A 25413-nucleotide genomic window follows, 5' to 3' on the forward strand; every position below is an offset into this window, starting at 1 on the left:
TCATTGATAGTAGGCTATAGCTTAATGTTGACCTTTATTCTTGTTCACACAGACGCTGTATGAAGCAGTACATAAAGTATTGAATGAAAATGTCTCTGAAACATCTGTGCATTATTAGGCAAATATTGCATTTATTTCACTTCAGCTGTGTCGAACACACCTTCGGACACATTTCTAACCGGCATGCATCTCGCGCTGATCACCGGTGATCGGTTCTGCGCAGATTTTGCTCATCTCAAACAAGCCTATTCATTGGTTTAAACAACTGTGATGTATTGTTCTCTTTTAAAATGTTTTGATTTTAAAACTCTAATATCATGTTTTGTTATGTGTGAATATTCCCAAACTATCTGACAGTGCGATCTCTTTGGGTTATGCAATTTAATTTTTATAAAAAAATAAAATAAATAAAAACACATGTCTGTAGCACGAGCGTGAATCCCGCGATCTCCATCTTTGATCTCGCAGGTGTCAGATCCACTAGGAGAAGAGATCTGTCCGGCTTGCCTGCGCTTTTTTCCACTCCTCCTCTCACTGCACCCGCCTACTCTCGCATACATTTCAGGCGAGGCAAGGCGCATCTCAAACAAGCCTATTGACTTTCGCGAGAGGATAACACGCGAGGAAACGGGAACTCGCGAGCTCATTCAAACCCTGCGCGCGCGCAGGACATCTCCTCTGCACGCAATACAAGCCATCGCGCGCGCATGATCATTCCCCACGCTCTCGCGCTTGATCTCCTCTCCTCTAATACTTTTATTTGGCAGTCGAGGGGCGGGACTTACTGTTTTAATAACCATTATAGTAATACACAGGATGATAACAAAAAGCTTACACAAAACTCTTGCTTATTGATATAAACAAGTCATTTATCTTTCATCCAATGCCCTTGTTATATTTTCAACTATTTAATGGACACTTTTTACAGTTCTGAGGTTCTCAGATCCAATATAATTTTGGTTGGGTAAACGTTAATAGTGGTGAATGGGAGTATAGTGGTAATGTAGTGGTGAACTACAGCAAATATGACTTTGTATTCCCATTTTCCCATTTCTTTTAGATATTTTAATGCCAATAACACAAATCATAGTGTTATAAATATAAAATGTAAAAATTTATAAGAATTTTGGTAGATTTACAATGCTAATAACCATGGAAATGCGTCATTACAGTTAGTAAATATCTCTAAACAACACAATGCAATCACTAGTATGACTTTCTGTTAATAAAGTATCTGGTAAGAATATATTCTATATTACCAATGCATTAAATCACATTACACATTAATATAAATAAATAAAACAAATATCATGTCTGAAGTCAAGTGAATTACGGGTCATTGGACAGGCGTCCAATCACAACTGACTTCCGGAAAAGGGGAAGTAACCAATGACATTTGAGGTTATTAAAACAGTAAGTCCCGCCCCTTGACTGCCAAAAATAAAAGTGTTCGAGGGAGCAAAAGCAGCAGTCGAGAGGAGATCCAGGGGGGCAATGTTTCATAAAAAACTGAAGCTTCCCCGGGGGCCGCCATTGATTAGCAGACCATCACCTGCTGTTAGCATTCCATTGACTCCTATTCATTTTGGCGTCACTTTGACAGCGAATAACTTTACATCTGAGGCGTTTAAAGACTCCATTTGTCCATTATTCATTTCTAAAGAAACACAAAAATGTATAAAGGCTCCATTACCTTGTATCTTACGTTATGGCCCCATAGAAGCAGTTTTTGTAAAAAATAGGCAAACGATTGCGTCATAACCCAGCGACTCTCTGTTGCACAGTAGAGAAATTACCATATGGACAGGAGGAGAAGCTCGCAGGCAATCGGGGGGACGTGGAGGCAAAGTGACAAAATAATGAATCAGAATACTTAGCAAAAGTTGCTCCTGCTCCTAGCTCATGAACACCTCCTACTCACACTCTCCGTCTCTGCAAGTTTCGGAAGGGAATGATTCAGATTTCTCTTGGCACAGCTACTAGAAGACAGACAGGTTGCTCACGTCACATCTACGTCGTCAAGCTCAGTTTGAGTCTCTTCAGTACACTCAGCCATCAGGAAGTGAGTGCTTCTAATTGACTTCACTTGTCTCCGTTGAAACCAATGGGGTCGCCGTGTCCATTTCTTTTACTGTCTATGGAGGATATCAAGCCCGAGAGTGTGGGGAATGATCATGTGCGCGCGAGGGCTTGCATTGCGTGCAGAGGAGAGGTATGTTCGACATCGGCTGCGGCTGGATGTAACCGATCGGCGAGAGTAGCCGCGTGCAGGCGGGGAGGAGCTGCAAACGGAGACGTGAAGTCGGACACTTTCTGGTTCCCGTAGTGACCGCTCACGTGGTGTTTGCATACTTTACCACAGCTGAAGTGAAATAAATGCAATATTTGCCTAATAATGCACAGATGTTTCAGAGACATTTTCATTCAATACTTTATGTGCTGCTTCATACAGCGTCTGTGTGAACAAGAATAAAGGTCAACATAAGCTACTTTCAATGAAGTGGAGTCTACGTTTTTTAATCAGTTTTAATTTGATAAACATGACACAATATAACATCGCAACTACATGAAAAGAGTGTTTACTGTTATACAAAACTGATTTGTGAGCTTTAGAGGAACTAAAGGTGTTCGAATAAACACGAAACACACGTGATCGTTGTCATGCGGTGAATCCGGCCAATCATGGAACAGCTGTGTCGTCATCAGCCCTCGTGCAGCCGCTCTTGAGAAGCTGCGCTGGCTGAGTTCTCCGGCTACTCTCAAATCGCTCTCGCGGTACTTTGATGGCACACGTCACAGTCACGTGGCGTCGGCGCTGCATCAAGTCGGACAAAATTTCTAACCGGCATGAACAAGCCTATTAAGCTGTGTCGTCAGCAAGTTGTTTCCCATCATGCTTTTGATCAGCGCAGTCAGTGGAGAGCAACTGCGTTCGACTGCAGAATCCGACACGTGCGCCTTGCGCTCGCGAGAGTTTTTGACATACGTCAGCATGACATCAGAGCAAGGCGGACCGCACTCGGACACATTTCTAACTGGCATGCATCTCGCGCTGATCACCGGTGATCGGTTCTGCGCAGATTTTGCTCATCTCAAACAAGCCTATTTACTGCACGCGCCAGCATCAGTTGTGCGCTCCGTTAATTTTGTCATTGATTGATGATGGCTGAAATAGGAAAAAAATATTATCCTGTCGATAAATCTCTCTGAACAGGCAATGACAGCATTTTATTGACATAGTTGCAACCAAGAGATGGCGCTCCAGGGTTGACTGTCTATCACTCGAAAAAATTAAATGACACGCTAACAACATTTCTCCGGTTTAAAGCATTCACTAACAAATGTTTACAGTAACCATACACATCCAAAACAAATTTATCGTGATAAAAAGGAATACCAGTGATCCGGAATAGACTACAAACAACACATTTCAGTAGACGCATTAAGGAGATTCATGTTAATTTTGCGTATAGTTTCAATATTAGGCCTATCTTATCCAAAATTAGCAAGTTGCCGTTGCTTTTAAAGATATAGGCCTTTTTTATATATATAACCTCTTAATATAATATCCCATACATTGTCAGAGTTTGGTAGACGGGTAACTATTATATTTGTAGACATTATTAGATATTAGATTAATTAATAGATCATAATTAATCTTATTTATTAATTCATTGTTTATAAATATTAATCATATCATATGAATAATAAATGATGGCCCTATCTGTCATACACAATTTATGGCATTTAAAAAAGTTTAAAAAGTGTGAAATTATTCAAATAAAAATTGGACAAATAATTACAGAATAATGTAGTCATAATTTAAGTAATAAATAAATAAAATTAAAAGAATCATCCCATCCATGCAAAATTGTCAAAAAAGTGACTACTGTTTCAGAATAACTGCTCAAGGCACACCAACATATATTGAAGATTTATTAAGAAATAAATAAAATAATCAAATGTAAAATAATAATGTAAAATGTGTTCTGCTGCAAGTTCACATACTTGATTCCATGTTTTCTCATGGTTTATTGTTGAGCTGTCAAGTTGCCATGATGAAATAATCAGTTAAGCTCTTGACACATTTTTATTTTAATATTTATAAAAAAAAAAAAAAAAAAATTGGCACTGTAAGGATGTCCCTTATTTTGCCTCACTGAAGGTGGCAACCCTACCACTGTGTCAGCAAATATATCCCAAACCTATGAACAAGAGTAAAATATTTTATTATACTTTTATTCGTTCAGATAGACATAGTGTTCCAAGATTTTTTATTATTATTACTATCATGCAAGATGTAGCTTATATAAAAAGAACATTGTCATGATGATCTTTGATTGTGTGTTCATATTTTTTTTCTTTTGCACAGTGAAAACCCAACAACATGTATATGCTGCTGGGTCGTGAATCCTGATATATCCAAAGCAGCCAACCTGGCCTGTCCACACACAGTACATGCACATATGGGAATAGTGTACACAAAAGCTGACCAAAACCATGCCTAATTTTGAATGGAGGAACATTTGTGGTGTGGTAAACATAACATACAAGTGAGCAATTCCTGTTATAGCACATCAAATTGTATATTTTTTCAGTTTATTTGGATAGGGACGGATACAATAAACAGATACAACTGCTTGTAGTGCTTATAAAGCTAATTTGCAACACTTGTCTCTAGAAGGGCCTTTTATAGACTACAATTACAACAACAGTAATAAAAAAGTAAAATAAAAAACATGAAACAAGTTTGTTGCTGAATTAACCAAGACTTCGTTTTTTGAACAATATTAAAACTTGCAGCAGAATTTAAATTATCAGGCAGTGAATTCCAAAATTGCACCTTTCACCGAGAAGGCAGTCTGAGCAAAAGATGTTTTACAGAATAAAATTATAACAACAGTAATATATATATATATATATATATATATATATATATATATATATATATATATATATTTTTTTTTTTTTAAACATGAAACAAGTTCATAACGGCTGAGGGGCGAGATCATTTAAACACCTGAATACAAGCTGTACATAGTGAAAACAAACAAAATGAGCAAAACTTAGAATCTTATATTTACAATGATGATATCTTATTTGCTTCCTATCCAAAATTTTCAAGGCATGGTTATAAAGACATTCAATCTGATACATTACAGCCTGGTTAGTCCTAGACCAAACTGTAAATCCGTTTGATATAGGCAATGTGAAAATACCATTGAGTTTAAAAACAACAAAGCATGAACAAAAGTTAAATAATTTTATATCATATAGCTTTATGATAAGAAATTGTTTAACTTTTGATTAAGTTTGACCTTGATCTTTTTAACATGGCTATTAAAATTTAACTGAGAATCTAAATCTTGTATTTTTACAATAGTACATATAATTTATAATGTCTCTGCAAGCCCATAAAAGATTTTAGCTAAACATTGTTTTACAAGACAATGTATACAGTATGTTGACACGACTAAAATGAAAGATTAAAAATCCATTATTTTTAACGACCATACATACATACTGTAAAGCAATAGATTTCTATAGATTCATGATTTATAAAAGAATCAATATCATATATAGGCCTACATGAAGAAATTACAACATGAAGCACATTTATAGCTTTTTAAGACAGAGAAAGTTCAGTTTATCCTCACAATTGTTGGGTCTCCAAATATTATTTTCTCTATCCAGAGCTCCACAGCGCAGATTTCTGGCAGGACACTGGAGCTCCCCCTCCTTAGACCAGGCTTTATATCGAAGATTATGTCCACTGACCCAAAACCAATGACCAGCAAGAAAGCGCAGGCCAGTCCACACATAAGCTGTCTGGGATGTTATGGTGTTTTTTATCGCCTCTGCCATAATCATCTGAGATCTCAGACTCGCCAGGTCAGTGTAGGTCTGTCTGCAGTAGTCCAGGGCTTCATCCCACGTCTTGTTCTGATGCACCAGAATGGGCTCAAAGACCTGCATACAGTAAAATGGTAGATGCAGCGAGCACAGAGCGTTGTGCAGTTTATAATTATATTTTCTTACAACTCCACACTTTTCAATGTATGGGTTCGCCAATGTCGGTTCGCCAGTGTCCCAATTGTCAATTTCTTCATCCTCACCTCCAGACCAAATCCATTGTTCTGGGTTGTTAGGACTTATGTGCAGTCCAATCCAAAACCAATAATAACTGACTCTGGGATTTGGAGAGAGCAGTTGTGCCTCTTCTGTACTGACAGTGGAGAGGTCATCATGGTATTCTCTGCAGTACGTTTGTGCATCTTCCCAGGTCATTAATTCATTCACAAAGAAGTGTTTTCTGTAGAGACTGAAGCTCAGTCTAAAGAGACTCAAAAACAGGAGCACAGCGACGGCAGCCTTCATTTCTATACAGATGATCTACTCAGCGCAGCCTTTGTGTGTGCTCAGCGATAAAGGAGTGTTTTTTATTTCTGTGAGAGACAAAAAAAAAAGAATACTGGAAGGCACTGACCAACCAGACAGTCAGGCAAGTATTTGTGTAGCAAATATCCAAATCATACTGAAGCAAAGAAAACATGCAAGTGCAGAAAAATACACTTTAGTCTTCTAAAAAAACAAATGCAAATTTGTGTTTTTATGCCTGTAAGACTGTCTCACACACACACACACACACACACACACACACACACACATGCACGCACACAAAAAAGCTGTTAGTGTTTTTGTAGATTTTGAAGAAACTTTTATTTTGACCCTTCAATCCTCATTGGACACACTGAAGCTCGAGTCACCATTGGCTAGTAAATGTACCTACATTATAAATATAATATAAAATATAAATAATATGGATTATAAATTATAAATTTAAAACTATTAAAGACAGGTAATATAATAAGAACAAATAATAAAACAATTAGCAAAAGCACAAATAAACACAATGGAACCAAGATACAAATTAAATAAACAGTGTTTTTCTGTTGTTGTTTTTTTTTTTCATTTTTTTTTTTCAGGTAGATCTAACAGTAGCTAGATACAGATTAGGTAGTTTAGGTATGTACTGTAAAATAACAGTGCATAATCTTCACTTTATTATAGATTAAATATACACTGTTTGATTCTCCATTGTCCCAGCTGACAATATTTGTCTCCTCACTTTGTGAATGCTCAGCATTAATGCTATGTTCAGAGGGGGACACTTTTACTTTTAGTATTTGAGTAACACATGTTCTGTCACACTTCTCCATGCATCGGCTGATCCATTCCAGCAAATACAAAAGTAACAAAATGTGTGACATCCTGATATACAACACTTTTAAATCTGGGTTATAAAGCCTGTATATGAGCAAAATCTACAATCTGCCCTGAAACAGACTGGTTTGGTTCAACCATGCTCGAATTCAGAGAAGTAGGTGATAAATGTATATATATTCAAATAAATATTATTGAATCAGTAATCAAAATTCTGTTTTCTCAGTTTGTGTATTATGTTTTGACTTTGTTGGGCAAAATATTGAGCAGAATACAGAATATTCCATAACGTCATAGGAGCAGAGAAGATTCAAGAAGAGGGAAAGAGGGGGAAAAAGTCAAACATTAGTAGATAAACTCATTAAAGTGAGGAAAACGCAGCTTTATTCAAATCTCACTTCTTTTTTTCTTTTTTTTTAGACCCAATTCTTAAATGGCAAGTCAATCTTTTTGTCTGCAATGCAGCAGATCTGAATCGTGAGCAGTCTGAAGAATGACCACACCTGGGACCTCATCTACAAAACATTGATCTTAGAGTGTCCCACGCCAACAATCATATATATATATATATATATATATATATATATATATATATATATATATATATATATATATATATATAGTCTTCGACGTGAAAAAAATGTGTATATCAGGATGTCACTCAACCTGGGGTTAGTTAGTCTTGTATTTGCTTGAATGCATTAGCAGATTTTCCTGAATGGAAATATGCAAATACTAAAAGCCTCACAACATGATGTCAGGTTCTAAGCAGACGCACACATTTTTCCTTGTGGCAGAGAGTATAGTAGAGAGTTGGGCCTACTGCAGGTATTTGAAAATATAAGAAATGCATGTCTCTCGCCATTCTCAAGTAGCCCTTTGATATTTTAAAGGGATAGTTCACCCAAAAATGAAAATTTAGTCATCATTTACTCAGCCTCATGTTGTTCCTGTATGAGTTTCTTGCTTCTGTTGAACACAAAATAATTTTAAAGAATGTCGGTAACTAGACCATCAACTGTCTTACCGACGATTCTTTAAAATTTGTTTGTGTTCAACAGAAGAAAGAAACTCATACAGGTTTGGAACAACTTGAGGGTGAGTAAGTAATGACAAAGTTTTCATTTTTGGGTGAACTATCCCTTTAATGACATTGATTAGTGGGCGTTTACGAGGATTTCACATCTGGAAAAGAGGCGCAGGCACATTTTTTGTACGTTCATTCTCTGAATCACAGGTACGCACATTTGAAAAATGATCAAATCAAATGTAGGACGGTTTCTACGCTACATTTTATAAATGATGCTTCGGGTGTTCGATTCAAAACGCTGAACAAGTAGAAGAAAGTAACCTTTTAAATGTCTCTGTCAACAATGAGTCATTAGCCGCATTTATCAGTAATGATTTGTTAATTTATTCACAGAAGAAAAAAAAAAAAATTATTAATTAATCAGAGAAACTGTGGGTAATTGTTGTGAAATAATGAATAATGTGAAATAATAACTTTTAGCACCTTAAATCATGAGCATCGAAGAGTTATTTTCTGTATAAGAAAAAGATGCAAGTGAGACGTAATACAGAAGGCGGAGACAATGAATGCATTTCCTGCAGCATCAGTGAGAGGAAGTAGTTGCTCAGAGCAGACTGAGCTCTGCTGAGGTGAACATCAACGGACCAACTTATTCATTGAGGTTTGCATGTAATTCACATATAATCATTTGTTGTTAGTTTAATACAAAATGCACTGCAATACTTAAGTATCATCTTGATTCAGGAAACACAAGGTTTAAAACATCTATTGATTAGTATAAAATGCATATATACACTAACTATTATAATTTACGCACAGATAAGTTATGCTTAAAGGGACACAATGGCATGTGTTGTTTGCATGTGAATGTTTGTGTATCAATGTTTAGATGTTTTCCAACCACAAGTTTGACCCGCCTTCACATCAACAAAACCACACAGTCTACCAGCAGTATTCTCACGAGACACGTCTCTTTCTTATCAAACGCCCCTCCTTCTTCTCAACAGACTGCCACTGTAATGGAAATAGCAGAATTAAACTTCAAAAACAGCCTAAAATGATGTAATAAAAACTGATTGATGTGGTTGCATACAGCTGTATTAACAACATTAATTGTGCACATTAACTATAACTAATAACAGAACCTTACAGATAAATTGTACATTGCAATTTTAAAAGTCAGGGTTTTCTGTGTCTAGGGGAAAAAAAAAAGTGCAATTTTGTTTTTGTATATTCGGCAGATGGAAAGCACTTTTAATAAACATAGGCAATTATAATTAAACGTTAAAGTAACAAGGCAAAAGTCTACCCTGAATACAGACACCAAAGCTATCAAGAAAAAGCAAGGCAGAATTTGATCAATGGATTTCATTCACATCAATAAACCTACCTTACGTTTAGAGGAACAAAACGACCTTCAGGTAGAACAGAAATGTGAGAAGCTGTGCTGTTGTTTGTTGTTTGCAGAGGCTGCTGCTTCATGCATCATGCACTTGTGGTTTTGGACTTTGAGCCCACCTATTGCTCAGTTTGCAGCCAACCTGTAAGAATGAGAATAGAAAAGCGCAGTCAGAAAGCCCCAGCATAGCTCACATTTCTGTGGTCAAAAGTTTCCATATCAACAGTAAGTGCCAGTGTAAAAGCTGTTACTTTCAGAAGTATGACAATTGTCCCCATGCCTCCAAGGTAGTCTCAACCATACATTGAATATCAACAAATGGTCTGTTTGAGTTAAAACATTTTACACAGAGGCACCAAAGCATTGTGAATATATTCATTACATAAACAAGGTGAATTGACTGTGTCTGTGCTAACATAATAGAACATGCATAAATCCATAATTAACCCTAAAAAGCATCTACATGTATCCCTTAAAATGCACAACTTTGATGCTTTAAATTTTTTTTGTTATATATAATTGTGAGAAGTACTGTAGGGTCAAATGTTTCTTACTAAGAACATGTTAAATTAAAGTAATATCGTGTTGGACCTAAAATACAAAAATCAATCACATACTCGCTGTTTAGAGTGATTCACATGATCAAAGACGACTTGTGTGGATTGTTGTGGATTCCCTGAATGTGACATGAAAAGATTACATCATGATAAAAATATAAGAAATTAATTTAGGGGCTGCACATACTCTTCAATTAACTGAAATATTAATTTCAGTTGGCTTTTTATAGTTTAATATCTTCATAAATAATATGAAGTGCACAAATAAATCCTTTATAATAAACACTGTTTATATTACATAAAACAAAAAAGAATTGTCAAGTTGTATTACATAGTGACTTTAAGGCCCACTGATGTGCATTGAGAGATGTAGTTCATATTGTTCCCTTATGTTGGTCTATTTTAGGATATCGTTAGTGTGATTTGAATTTACAACATTACATTTCAGCTTCAGTCTTGGTCTTACTTTCTGATATTGAACAATACAATTGTGCTCATCAATAAATGATAACTATTAAAGCACCATTTTTCTGAAGCCCTAAACCCAGTTGACATGAATCAGCACCATGGACAAGGACACAATCCAGCTCTACTTATTGCGAAAATGTAATTAAAAAGTGTATCAAATTAAAAATAAAAATAAAAAATGAAAAGAGATTTAGATTTAGATTTAGATTTAGATTTAGAAAACAACCCTGATTAAGCTCCGCTCAGCCCACACAGCCTATAGCAACTCTTCTGCACAGGTCAAGTAACACCCCCTCACTAGAGCTGGAGTGGTTTTAAACACATTTAATTCAGTTTGTTTTTCCCCAGGGTCACTTACATTATTTTAAGCTTTACATGTAAAATAGCATCAGAAAAGTCACAGGGAGAATATTTGAGCATAGCCGTGGAATTAAAATGAAACAAAACTTTTTTTATTTTTTTTTTAACTTAAAATTTCAATTTTAAGTATAGATTTTTTATTATTATTATTTCCATTTCATTGTTGGTGTTTATAAAGATAACCATTTCCTTTGCTCATGGACATGGAACATTACACCCAAAGTCTATAGCTGGGACAGCCAATGAAAACTGACTTTGTCATACGAGAATATTTGAGAATAACCAATCACATCCAGGATCAGTTTCCATTTGATTTAGTTACTTATTGTGCACCTTGCCATCTCTTATTCTTTGCTTGCAAATCAAAGAAACATGAGCACAGTTTTATTCTTCGCCTTTGTTTGTAAGTATAATTATAAATGACTGAATTATTTATACATTTTAACTTTTGTAATTTTGTATTCATTATCAGACATTTATACAAAGCAATTAAGATTCTGAAATTAACTTGATGTAAAAGCATTGTATAACACATCTTTACTACTTTTTGTCTTCAGGTTGCATTGGGGCACAAAACATTGAGCAGCCAAAACGTTTGCAAACCTCCAAACTGGGTGATGATGTCACTATTGAGTGCTACTTACCCAATACAGATTTTAACAATATGATGTGGTACAAGCAGGGGATGGGAATGAAACTTCAAGCCATTTCAAAAACTTACACACTGAAATGAACACTGAAAATCTGAACATCTATGAACATCTGAAAAAATCGAAAAAAATATACAGGTATTCAAATCGTTCATGAAACTTCTGAAATATATAATCAAAATGATATCAAACTTATTGTGGATATATAAAGTGGCGAGGATTTACCTGCTGAGTACCTTCAGATGTCTCTTGATCACAAGCTCTGTTGAAACAGGCTAAAAAGTATGAATGTCAGCTTTATAGTCTTGCAAATAAAACTAAGAATCTGGTTCAGAACTAGTCTGAAAACATTTAGATATGATACCTGATGATCTGCCTTGGTCCTTACATCGCACAGGCACAAGTAAGATCATTATTATCATAGAAATGATGTTTGACGAGACCAGTATAAGAAACAATGGAGTTGCTGTCGACTCGCTGTCTACAAGAAAACATTTATTTATTTTTTACCAGACTTTATATTAAAAATCAAAATATGTTGCAAAATCTTATTGGATGTCATTTTTAATAACTTGAAAACTTAAGCTTGGACCAGCAAATGCCACTTTGTGCTTTTTTTTTCTAAATCTTTACTGATTTTTTAAAATTATTATTATTATAAAAAAACTGTTTGATTGATAGTGTACTGTACATGATAAGTCAACAAACATTCATACTTTTACAAAATTCATTAAAAAAAAATTCAATCATTAAATATAATAAAAATAAATCATTATAAATGCTATCATTATTTAGATACACATTGGAAATATTAACTGCAAGTCACTTAATAGGGCTTAACACTTTACCAGTTATGAATTCCAGATGAGTTCCATTTCCAAACACTATCTTGCCGCATGCGAGGACAGCACAGTAGTAAGTACCAGCATCAGAAAGGCTGAGGTTCCTCTTTGCGAGGGTGTAAACGCAGATCTGTGTAGTAGAGTCATCCTCACAGTCCTCTTCATGCTGTTTCTTCATATCTCCATCAGCGTAAATGATGGCAGGATGAGATTCATCTGCAGCCTCTCTGAACCAGTATACATGATGTCCTCCTGCACATTTCTCATCTACCGTTTGGACTCTACACACCAGGGTAATGTTGTTTCCAATGTGAGCTTTATCTGAAATAGGCTCCTGAAGAACCCTTGTTGCGGTGTGTTCTTCTTTAAAGCAAAACCAAAAGTATTTTATTGCTTGTACTTTTATAACTTATAGTCTCTTATACCTTATAGTCGTTTTGCATGATTATCACCTTTAGATATTAAGTACATCTGTTTCTGGTATTATATAATGAAAGGCAACGACGTACCATGAAGCATCAAAAATGTTCCAGGTCCAAAATACAGTTCTCCCAACGTTACCACACCACAAAAGTATGTTGCTATATCTTCCTTTTTAGTCAAAGAAATATGTAAATGATAAATTCCTTTTGCAATTGTTACGTTATAATGGCCATCAGTATTTCCATCAATAAATTCAACATCCGTCATGTAAATGCACTGTAAAAAAAAAAAAAAAATGCTGTAAAATTACAACCAATTTCCAACAGTAAAATACTGTTATTTCAATAAACAGATAAATAATGAAATTTAGAGCTAATGGTCATTAAATTAAACACTTGCAGTACATTTACAGCATTTAAAAATGTGAAAAACGTGAAAAACGGTCTTGCGCTGTAAAAAAGCAGCACATGGGGGCGGGGCTACTTCAACACGACACGAGGCACGAGCTCTGCTGAAAGCGGTCAACAGCATCTCCTCAAAACTCTTACCGTCTGCGTCTACTATGAAGGAAATTGTTCAAGGTAAGTTTATTTCTTTGTTTTTTTTTTACTATGTTGCACTCAACTTCTCCTTTTTCGATTGTACTAACGTTACTTAGCGCAAATCGTTCTTGGGTGAGGTATTGAGGCATGAGTCAGTGTTCTCCATCAGATTATATAGCCTAGGTTTGGGAATAATTGACGACAGGCTTCTGAATTATTTGAAAAATATTAAGTGCATGCAATTCAAGGGCTCGTCGTCAGTTATTCCTCTTCAGTGACCACACCTCAAGGCATTTCTTATTATCAGATACCAAGCAGCAGTTGCTAATTCAAAACGTCATTAAAGCTAACAGAGAAGTGCTTCAAGAACAGTGACATTACTATGCAACTGAGAAATGGTATGCTTTTTTATTTTAAAACTATTTTATTGATAAAGTTTCCATTTATGTGCGAGTGTGTGCCTGCACTATATCTTTGTGCGTTTCTATGAAATAAAGAGCGGGAGAAAGAAAGTATGCGATCCATAGATGATAAAACATGAAAAACAAAAAAAGTAATTTTAAGTTTGTAAGCCCTAAGCAACAAGTATGTTGCCCTTACCTGGATGACCTAAACGAGTATGTTGCCAATACCCGCATAAGCCATAGCAACAAGCATGCTGTCAATACCCGAAAAGCTTAGCATTAAACATGCATATTGCAATGGATGACATGCCGCCTGAAATGAAGTGAAAATTGAGATATCAAAATGAATCCGCTGCTTGCTTGTATATCCGCAGTCCATTTCCAGTTTCTTTGAGTGACGACTGTGAGCGAGAGATAGAGATTTCCTTTTCAATTATATTTTTCATTGGAAATAAGTCACAATACTGAAGTAATGCTGGAAACTTCCGGTTCACACAGAATCAGCAACACATGTCATTAATACAGCTGGATGGTTTAATGCAACAAGCGTGATGCTGATACTTGGATATATTTAGGAAATATGTAAAATATGTAGGTTTGAATAAATTCCAATCACTAGACAAGTTATTTGTTGACGTGCACTGCGTACACTGTCACCTGTCAATGACGTCATAACCTTGTTATACTTGGTTGTAGTTTACTTCTGTAGAAACCAATAAAATATATTGATTTTTATTTTTTTATTATTATTTATTTTACACACTACCCCCACCACGACTGAGGCTGATAGAATGGTTACATCCAAATGTTAGCAGCATATGTTGTGCACTATAGATCCAAGCTTGCCAGTATGACTCACTCACTACAAAACACATTTCTTCGCTTCAGAAGGCCCGAGTCATGTGGAGTACATTTATGATGGATGGATTTTTTGGCCCTCAAAATTTCGTCCTCCATTCATTGCCACTTATAAAGATAGGAAGAGCCAGGACATTTTTTTTATATACATCTCCAATTGTATTCGTCTGAAAGAAGAAAGTCATATACACCTAGGATGGCTTGAGGGTGAGTAAATCATGGGCTAATTTTATTTTTTGAGTGAACTATCCCTTTAATAGTTATTTAATACTATTGTATAACAGTTCATCGTCCCTCCACTGACTAACTTTGCTGCCGTCTTTCATACCAAAGAACTACCCTTATGTAAAATCTTTGGTGTGATGTCCATCAGGGCAGAATTGTGGCATGAATTCTGATATGACTGTCCAGACTGAGGTTGCATTGCAAAACATCAGACCTATATCTGATTTAGTACCACTTCATGAGTTCACCCTTACATATAATCGGATATAGAAAAGTATGCATATTTAGCGAGCTGTCTGAGGGGAGGGCTACAAGCTCAGAATTTGGTCCAAACTCAGAGTAATCCCCCATCCCTTTTTGGGATAGGAATACTTTAAGAGTGATGAGTTGGGGTGGTGGAGGGATGCTGGAAAACTGTTGTGGGATAGAGGAAGGTTGGGAATATACCTCCTCTCATGCTTTTTGGGTTGATTTATCTGAACGTTCTCCTAAACGTTTTAATGTATGTATTTCCTTTAATACATATTACAGAATTATGATTTAGGACATGTTTGATGGCAATTTACTCATAATTTTGAGAGGACTGCACCAGTGACATTCTAGGCTATAGACTATATATTTTATTAGGTGTAAGATTTTGTAGCCTCACCGCAATGTTAAACCAAACGTACTTTCACACATGACAGCTCTTCTTCAGATGAAAGATGATAAGGTGGTCTATATAAGGCACTGCTCAAAGCCTCAGATCATATGCTGATCTGAGGCATATGCTCTAGTGAGACGCTATCTAGTAGACACTCTTCATACGCAACATGTGTAAGTTAATTTCCTTTTGAATTTATATCACATTGTCAATAATTGAGTAGTGCATGCATATTTATTTAAGCATATTTACAGGCCCACTCATTTTTTTCTCTGTAGGTGAAACAGTTGTAGTAAAATGTGACTCAAGCTTTTATAATATACAAGAACATAATTACTTCATTCTTAGTATTGAAAGATCAACAGAACAGAATTTTCAATGCACACGGAGTAACCAAACCAATTGTGGATTAAGACTTCTTTTAAAAGGTAAGAAGTACTGCAGTGATTAATACTAAAATTGCATATAAAGCTGTTTTGTATTAAGCAAAAAGAAAAGAGCCTCATGTACTGTACAAGATAGGATAACATGTCCAAAGAATACACCATGCAACACACATTATTAAAAAGTACTTTGCACATAAATTATATATTTTTAAAGTGACGTTTTTTTCTTTGCTTTGACAATAATAATAATGATATTCAACTTTGTTTTAATATTCACTTGTTTTTGGTCATTATTTGTTTCTTGTACATTATTGATATGCTATCATTGTTTTCACCATTTACCTGACCAAAATGTTTCCTGCATGTTTTAGAAAATCAAGGTCAAAACTGGTCTTACCATGCAGTGTTTGTCTTCAATACTCTCATTTTGCTCTTGAGTGGAATAGTCAACATATTTCTATGTAAAAGACTGAGAAGAACGAGTGAACTGCATGCAGGTAAATTTCCACATTGTAATGAGGTTTAAATGTTGTCTTTTTGAAAAGGCTCAGTTGTGGTCAGTATTTCTTGTTTTATTCCCATTATTTTCCTTGTTTTACTTTCCCGGCACAACTAAACAGCAAGTTTCAATATGTTTCAGGAGTTTCTGACCCATCTCCCCCAGACACACCACCCTCTGATGCCAGTTCTTCTCTTGTAAGTCAGAAGTTTTATGACTGTAGCATATACATTAACACTTTGGGAAGACACTTTATCTAATGCATTGCATTCAAGGTATACATTTTATCAGTTCCTGCATCCTCTGGAAATTGAACCCATAACCTTAGTGCTGCTAACGCTATGAACTGTTTGAGCTACAGGAATGCAGCAGTTTAAGTTTCTGTGCTACAATGCTTTCCCTTTTCCTACCCTCACAGAATCAAGTTAGTCTAGACCTGAACTACACAACCCTGCAATTTCCTGAAGACAACACAAGTAGAGAGAACTCAGCGATTGAGCGAAGAAAGACAAGAAGGAATGCAATCTACTCCAGCCTTAAATGTCATGTGCCGAACATCACTGAAGAAAGTTGAGCCATTATTTATTCTTCTCATTTTGTTTTCAAGTGATAAATACAGCACAGTTGTTTAAAAAACCTATAAAGACATTTTGGGGTTACAGCATTATTTTTAATAACTACAGATTTAAAGAAATAAAAATATGGTTTAAAAACAGATCTTATTATTATTATATACATTATAGACACATTACAGTCACGTCTTTACCCCTGCAATATGTATTTTCATGCTTTAAATATACTTTGTAACATTATTATTAAAATATTATTACCAGATATTCTTAACAGGATAACTGAATAATAATTCTTTACATTACAAATGCCTTCTTCATTTTTACATTTAGTTTTAAAGTTGTGGTGGCCTGTTTTTTGTTCTTTATTGATAAGCTACAAACTTGAGCAAACTCTAAAAAATAGGCCACTTAGTTGTCCATCCTGTCTCTGAAACCACATCGTGTCTGTCTTAGTATTTGGTTCTTGTGGGCAAGTACAAGGGTCTCTACAGCTCATTAGATATATATGCATTTTTTGCTTCTGACCCCATTGCAAGACACAGAAGAAAGCAAACATGGAAAATAGCATCAGAAATACTGGTTACCTTTCAATCATTATTATTATTATTATTATTTCTGAACCCTTCAGCATTGAGATATTGTAATAATTTGTATATTATGAAATGTTATGCCTTGTTTAAAGTTTTATTACATTTTTGTTCCTGAATTCCACCATTCCCCCAGCTGGGATCAGCTGGGTTTTTTTTTTTTTTGGATCAAAAATCTTACTAAAAGTCTTAATACAAACTGACGATTTGACCCAGATCAAAATCAAGAATTTATTTATTTATTTTTTGACTAACCCATTTTCAAGATTTGATTCAATCCAACATCCGAAATCCGATCAGATTACTTTTGAACAACTGGGCCCTGGTCTTCCCTCTGGTCGGGATCGTCGATCTCGGAAAGCCATGGCAGACGGAGAACAGCCCTCTTTCGACATTCTTTTTGAATTCATGCAGTACCAAACAGTAACTGTGGCAATAGTGATTAAAAGAAGGACTGTTCTAACAATGGAAAGAAGAACAAAAGTCATCATCTGTTCTGTGGAATCGGCACCTGAAATATGAAAAATTGTAGGTAAAGTATTAACACATCATAAAAGTGCCACCACAGATTGTGATTCAATGAAAGAGTGTTGTTTTACAACAGTGTAGCTTTTCAATCCTGTATGAAAAAAGGTAATATATTCATGAAGAACACATATTAACCAAATCAAAATATATTTCATTATTGAGCAAGTTTTATGTAAGACATCATGGACTACTCATGTATACATTGCATTCACACATGGCATTCAGTTAATAGCTTCAATAACTAAACTATTATAAATACTCATTATATTAAAAACAATTAAACTATAGGTAATCAAAACTATAATTACCTTCAACTATCAACTCTGTGCCTTCGACGAATTCCATTACGTTGGAATAAGCGCTTCCACAGTAGTATGTTGCAGAATCTGAGATCTGTATGTTTCTTATCACCAAATGATGCACATCCTTTTCATTCAGCACACAGAAGCGTGAATTATTCTCGAAATTATGGTAAAACCTGGCATTATGATCATACTTGTAACTGGTGGAGATGAGCCTGGGATTCTGTCCAGGTTCATGCTTGTACCATGAGAAGTGCATGGCTATTTGGCTCTGGTAAACGCAAGGTAAATGAATTGTTTCTCCCGGTTTAGTAAACACTGGTGGTTTATTCAGGTGTGTTGCAGTAAGACCTAAAAGAAACATGAAAAATAACAAGCAAAAATTGTTTAGTTTAAATAGCTAAAGTAAAAACATTTAAGTTTTGACATTAAAGACAGTTCAACTCACCAATTAGAAAGGGAAGGAATTAGACATAATTGAGACATAATTGCTCATGAGTAATGCCAGTTGCCGCCGTCAGTAAAGACTGTTTACATGTGCAATTTAAATAGGTTTGAAAGAAGTATGTTTCTGTGCAATTTAAATAGGTTTGAAAGAAGTATGTTTCTGGAAAAGTACTGCAAGAAAATGTAAAAGACAAAGGCAGTGTGCTAGTTGTGGTTTTCTGCTGGTCATGCGGTAACTTGACCTTCTTAAGTTCTTAAGTAAGTGTTTCTTGATCCCACCAACATCAAAACTGTGATCTGACAGCGTGTAAATGTGTGAATGTCAAGCATCTCTCTGCAATATTGTCAGGTGGGTCTGATATTAATCGAGCTCCTTTTAAGAAGCTACATTAAACCATAAATGAAGAACTGAATTACACTGCTCAGATCTTAATGGCCACAACAAAAATCACTCACATGCACTAGACCGGCTTCACACGCACACGTGCATCACAAGACCACGAGTGTGGCATCTGCCATAAATAGTGCAGTTTCTTTGAGTGAACTGACTTTACGGTAAATATCTCAAATAGACACTGTCTTGCCAAAATTCCTTTTATCTTTTCGAATAGCCTGAAACATCATGACTTGAGTAATTCAAATTCCTGCATGATACCTCACTGATCCGATGTCTGACAGCTTCATAGCAATAACTGTGAAAGTTATGTCCTGTAAAAGTTTGAATTCCTTGTTTTAATCTACTGTTTACTACAAGTAGCTTCATGTCTGTTCTGATGGCAAAAGGATTTTTCTGTTTTCTTTTGTACTCCTTTCTCTCATCTTGTAAAATATTTAAGAATTTTTATGTCTGAAGTAAAATCCAGTATGGCATACTTAATGATGGTTTCATCAGCATTGGTATTTTCTCAGAGTTTTTAAATAAATATTAAAAAAATGTGCAAAGAATGAATAAATGCTATTGAAAAAAAAATTCCATGAATGCACAGATATCACCAATGCCTAGTTGTGCAAAATTCCTTTTTTAAGAATAAAATGAACCCTTTAGTGATAATATGCATAATTATGACCAATGGTTTTCTTAATGTATCTTTGTAACCTTTAAAGTCAGAATGCTTGAAACAGAAGTTGCTGTAATCTTTTATTCCCTAGTATTTAGACATATATCTGAAAAGGCTTCTCAAATAAGAAAAAAAAAAAAAGTAGGGCGGCACTTGATTTTGTCCATGGGGAATTGATTGGATGGTTGTGGTTTGCTATTGGTCGATCTCATGTGAGTGACAGGTTGTCCTGCCCTTGAACCAAAAAACACATCATCAGAGAAGAGATGTTGCTGCAAGTGAAGCGGGAAGTTATTTTAATCAAAGATTATGAGGGCACATTATTTTATTTATTTTTTATGTGCATGGATAAACCATTTAAATACTGCAATATTCCATAAAAAGTCATTTTTGAGTTCATGGTGACTTCAACATCATCTCCATCATACAGAATTATGATCATTTTCTAACAACTATCATCTGGGTGATTTTAGTGGTGCAAAGCATTCTGTAGATGTTATAAGAAACATTTTGCATAAGCATTTGCATTAGCATCAATCAAGTGTGCAATCTTATAGACCCACCATGGACCCACCCACCATCCAGAAAAGTGTTTTTGTAGACAAAAGGAGGGTGCTGGCTATGATTTTGAAAACCACTAGGGGGCTACAGTGAGGGATGGCAAATCTACTCAGACTTACTAATTAGACGCTTTAACTTGAACCCACATTTGTAATACAATGGTTGTAAAAGAAAAAAAAAAGTGCAAATAAGAATGCTGTGAAAATTATTAACGTAATGCATACTGAAAAAGGTACTTTTTATTTGACTTGCAATGGGCATTTGGAAGCTCACATGCTGCTACTGAAGAACCCAATGCACATCATTGACTGGAACATCATATTTAGTTCAGCAGGCTTGCAAAGTGGTCTTTAAGGCTACGCCTATATTAATCCGGATACATTTAAAAACAGCGTTTTCATTTCAAAACTCTCTCCGCCCACACTAGCGTTTTCAAGCATTTTCCAAAAGTTTCTCATCCACACTGAAAAATGGGGAAACGCTAAATTCACCTTACTGTGCATGTGTAAACCCTCGTAAAAGCTCACTGAGATGATACAGACGGAACAAGACATAATAAAGTCATCATGCAATTATTGTTCTGGCAGGATCATTTTATTTAGCAAAAAAAAAAATAAATAAATAAACCTCACCATTCACTGACGCTGTCACGGTTCTGTTTAGTTTGTTTATTTTCAGTCACATGTTCCTTTGTTCAGTTTCCCGCCACTCTGTAGTTGTCATGGAGTTTCAGTTATCATCACAGGTGTTTGTCATTAATTCCCTAATCTGCTTCGCAGCCTTTTCAGTGTTCATTTGTCTGGTCACGTCTATGTTAGAGGTTGTGTTTTGTTTGCCCGCCTGTTTGGATTGCCTTTAAAGTGGATTATTAAAGACTTTTGAAACTTGATCATCACCTTCTTGTTCTTCCTTCAACCTTGTGTGACAGATGTATCCTGATCAGTATTTATTGTATCTATCGGTACAATATGCGTCTCATGACTAAATGTCATAGTTTTCAAATACTTCTGTTTTCACAGTCCACACTACAATGTGAAAACACCATTTACAAATTTATCCACTTTGGAGAGCATTTTCAAAAAGCTCAGTTTTTATTCATAAAAACGCTGTCTCAGTGTGAACGGAAGGCCAAAACAGAGAGAAAAAGATGCGTTTTCAATTGAAAACGTAGTGTGGACAAGGCCTGAGGTACACAGTGGGTTCCTTTAGGCAAATAGTGACATCACTAATCTTGTGTGCAATATGAGATGCGATAGCAGAAAAAATCTATTTACAGGCTGAAAATCATTAATAGGTCTGTATATATGTTACCGGTAACATATGTATATATATATATATATATATATATATATATATATATATATATATATATAATATTTTTTTTTATTTTTTTTTTATTGACTATTTGCAGATTTAATTAATTCAGGAAATCCCAAACATTTTCAGAGCACTGAATAAAAGAAGGCTTAACATGGGGCCTTCATCAGTACATATTTTGTATTTGATTATGTTCTCTGTAGAGCAATTTTTCAGGGGTAAAAGCCACTCCTCCTTCTTATGTATAAAACACATTGATATCGCCCACTTAATTTCCTCTTCAGCTCTGGTTTGACTCAGTGCACAAATGTTACGTATTTCAACTGCAGCGTTATTGCTCTTTGGGACTGGTAAGATTTATCTACTCTAAACTACATTTCTATGATGGGAGACATGTAATAAAATCTTTGGAGAGTTATTAAAATGGGGAGAGATTTTAATGTAAAAATTATGTTTTGTGGTGTACTATGGCTTTACTTCTTTTCTTTTTTCTTTTTACGTTTTTCAGGTTTTCTCCAAGTAATGTTTTCTATAGCAAGTATGAATGCTCAGCCAGGAGAAAGTGTCACTATGTGGTGTGCACATGCTATCCATGTTTCTGGAAACCTGTACTGGTTCAAACAAACAGACGGTGATGTGCCGATTACTATTGTGCGCATGCTATACACCGAGAGTCTTCAGACGGTACAGCCAAAGTATTTCAACACTTTCACAAAAGACCAAATTGCCATGAATCTGTTCAGCAAAAGCACAACCCTAACAATTAAGCATGCAAATATTTCTGATTCTGGCTTCTATTTTTGTGGAGCTACGGGATATTTCATAACATTTGGCAATGGAACCAGGATTGAAGTGAAAGGTAATCTTTTTGAATCTCAATATACTCTCATGTTTATATAATGTTTATAGCTCTTTTTCTCATTTTGTCATAAATAGCACATGTTGAAAAACACCACAGTTTAGATACCATTGTAAATGTCACAATGGTAAGTAACTCACACTGGCAAACTGTTTTCAATTCAGAGAAAAATGGCAAAGGAACCTCAAAAAAGGGTATGTTTATTATTTTACTTATTAAGTTGAAACTGCAGGTGATTAATATCTCTCTAGTAAATTCATGGGGGAAAAATATTATACAAGATGTGTTCTTTGTGGAATCACTAAGTGGTGTAATAAATATTGTAAAATTGAAATGTCCACTTTTTTACAGATGATGAGAAATCGCCTGTGTCTGAGGAGTGTTCTAGAGACATTTTCTTCATGCTGACTCTCCTATTTGGTGGCATCATTTTTTTTACATGTACTATTTCTCTCCTTTTGGCGATTATCAGGCAACATAAAAGCCAGAAGCATAAAAAAGGTAAAATATTTACACATGGTTAAACAGATCAATCACAAATGAAACCACAAATATAAATGTTAATCACCAATGTGGAATTCATTCTTCAAAAAATGTATTCTCAACAGCAACTGATTGACTTTTTCTGTGCTTTGTGACAGCCGCTGAATGTCAAACACAACAGCACGATGACAAGGTAACCTCACCGACTTCGATTATATTACAGGCTAAATAAAACTAATTCAAAATATCTCAAAGTAGAAATGAGAACAAGCAAATCTCTGTTTTAGTTCTGTTCCTTTCTAAAATCACTTTCATTGTACTCACAGTGAGACAGTGATTTTCTCCCAGATCACACTGGTTTCTTTGACCCTTTTATAAAGAACAAGATGACATTAATGAATTGATTGGAAATTAATTACTGCTACGCTTCTCCATGTTGGGTAGAAATGCTTTTGATTTTGCCGACAATACATTTGCATGTGTTCTGCCATTTAGTAAATTTAGTTGTGTCAACAAACGTCAACATTTGTTGCGCATTAAAGAAAAAAAATATTTTTGTGTTGTTGGTATTAACAATTGTTTGATTCTGATTAAACAATATTATTTCTAATTCTGTTGGTTATTGGACATGAACTGTTGCTCTTTTCTTTTTTTTGTGGGCTGTAGAATTTATTTTGGGCTAAAAATAAGAAAAACAGGCTTGAGAATAAAATATAAGACATCATATGATAAGTTTTCTTTTTAGAATTTCTGATTAGAATCTTGAAAGACATTTCTGCTTCTTTGCAGGAAAATGATTCAGTAGAATATGCTGCGGTGTATTTCTCAAACAAGAGATCCAAAACGGCAGGAAGACATACAGATGACTCAACTGTGTACACGGACACTACTTGAAATATAAAACAACCTCAAACTTATTATTTGTAAATTAACAATGGTTTATTATCAACACCTGAACAATATCACAGTTTATTTTTTAATTTATTAATTATTGGAGGTCAAATGGTTAGGCAGAAAGCTGATGTTCCGACATGCTCCATCAAACCCTGGGCCATCAGAGAATTAAAGTCAGGATAAGATCAAGTTTAACAATTTGTGGGTCAGGTAAAATGTATCATGTAAAATGTATAATATAATTCAGAAATGATCAATTAAAAACATGTTCATACATAAGTGTCAACGATGCTTTTTAGTTCTTTGTAAATTTGATTTGGAAAAATGTATTCTAAAAAAGTGCTATGGGGAAACTATGGGGAGTTAAAGCATTAAACAAAACATAAATTCAATATATCTGATCAATAATGAAATTTCTTCTTTTGAATTGGCAATATGTGCTGTGAAGTTGCCTGTTGATTGACATGTGTGTCATAGTTTGGTGTTGGCATAAGCCACACCCCCTCATAAAGCACATTGATTTCCTCATCTTAATTTCCTGGTTGGTTCTAGTCTGATTCAGTACAGCAATGTTTCATATAAACTCTGCTGATCTGTGGCATGGGTAAGCATTACTGCACTATAATTGCTTAAGTCATGCAAGATAGGAATGAATAATTCTGGATTAAATAGTAAACATTAGGTGTGAGATACGCAGCATTTTTTCTGGTCTGGTCTGAAAACTACTGTGGTTGGCACAGTGTCGGGTGTTCACATTTGGAGATGGAACAAACCTGGACATTAAAGGTAATCTTTCTTTATCAACAGCATATTGTAGAGGAACTGCTTGCCCACATTATGTATGGTAGAATAATATATTTAAAAAATCTGATTTTTTTTTTCAAAGTACAGACATACATCCTGACTGCAACAAGAAGTTGTGTTGATTTTCTAAATGACTCATATATTTAAATTCATCATTTATTGCATAGAGAGGAGCGTTACGCCACTGAAAAATGAAACTTACAAAATTACATATAAAGGTGTTTATCATCTGCCTTTCTTTAACACTCATAACATTCATAATTTCATATGCAATGATGCTTTATCTAGATTGTGTTAAAAGTGATTTACTTTTAACAGATCTTAAGAGGAGTCTGAAAAGAGGAGTCTCGGTTAAGTATGTAACCCTCGTTCCCTGAGTAGGGAACGGAGACGTTACGTCAGTGACGACGAATGGGGTTTCGCTTAGAAAGCCTCTCACCTTCGAGTATACAAAACTAGCAAATGGCAAGAAAATGCCATGGGTCTGCGGA

General features: G+C 35.1%; 3 protein-coding genes and 1 long non-coding RNA gene across 9 annotated transcripts; 2 read left to right on the top strand and 2 right to left on the bottom strand.

Annotated features, from left to right (window-relative positions):
* Positions 1-5616: 5616 nt before the first annotated feature.
* LOC307155237 (macrophage mannose receptor 1-like) lies at positions 5617-6378 on the bottom strand (the record flags this gene model as incomplete). The annotated part of the gene is made up of 1 exon (XM_079865798.1): positions 5617-6378. One exon carries the CDS (start codon positions 6376-6378, stop codon positions 5617-5619), a length of 762 nt encoding a protein of 253 aa, XP_079721924.1.
* A 3909-nt stretch (positions 6379-10287) lies between these two features.
* On the bottom strand, positions 10288-19765 carry nitr8 (novel immune-type receptor 8; the record flags this gene model as incomplete). The annotated part of the gene is made up of 8 exons (XM_079865799.1): positions 10288-10329; positions 11925-11950; positions 12053-12169; positions 12537-12893; positions 13040-13229; positions 17975-18096; positions 18506-18850; positions 19753-19765. 8 exons carry the CDS (start codon positions 19763-19765, stop codon positions 10288-10290), a joined length of 1212 nt encoding a protein of 403 aa, XP_079721925.1.
* LOC307156461 lies at positions 13424-17275 on the top strand. 3 transcript variants are annotated; one of them, XR_013820714.1, is made up of 5 exons: positions 15747-15798; positions 15904-16053; positions 16383-16508; positions 16652-16707; positions 16929-17275. It is a non-coding gene; the product is annotated as an uncharacterized lncRNA (long non-coding RNA). The 3 variants fall into 3 exon arrangements; XR_013820712.1 differs by lacking the exons at positions 15747-15798; positions 15904-16053 and adding an exon at positions 13424-13534; XR_013820713.1 differs by lacking the exons at positions 15747-15798; positions 15904-16053; positions 16383-16508 and adding an exon at positions 13424-13534.
* Positions 19766-22157: 2392 nt separating the features above from the next.
* LOC307156449 (uncharacterized protein) lies at positions 22158-24395 on the top strand. Of its 4 annotated transcripts, none has more exons than XM_079867799.1 (6): positions 22158-22232; positions 22391-22741; positions 22819-22935; positions 23093-23242; positions 23383-23417; positions 24014-24395. In XM_079867799.1, exons 1-6 carry the CDS (start codon positions 22190-22192, stop codon positions 24116-24118), a joined length of 801 nt encoding a protein of 266 aa, XP_079723925.1. In that variant the 5' UTR covers positions 22158-22189; the 3' UTR covers positions 24119-24395. The 4 variants fall into 4 exon arrangements, 3 of the variants coding, with proteins under 3 accessions (XP_079723925.1, XP_079723926.1, XP_079723927.1); XM_079867800.1 differs by having other exon boundaries at positions 22906-22935; XR_013820710.1 differs by having other exon boundaries at positions 22391-22935; positions 23350-23417.
* Positions 24396-25413: the final 1018 nt, after the last annotated feature.

Source organism: Squalius cephalus, assembly GCF_949319135.1.
Source record: "Squalius cephalus genome assembly, chromosome: 3".
NCBI classification, from domain to species: Eukaryota; Metazoa; Chordata; class Actinopteri; order Cypriniformes; family Leuciscidae; genus Squalius; species Squalius cephalus.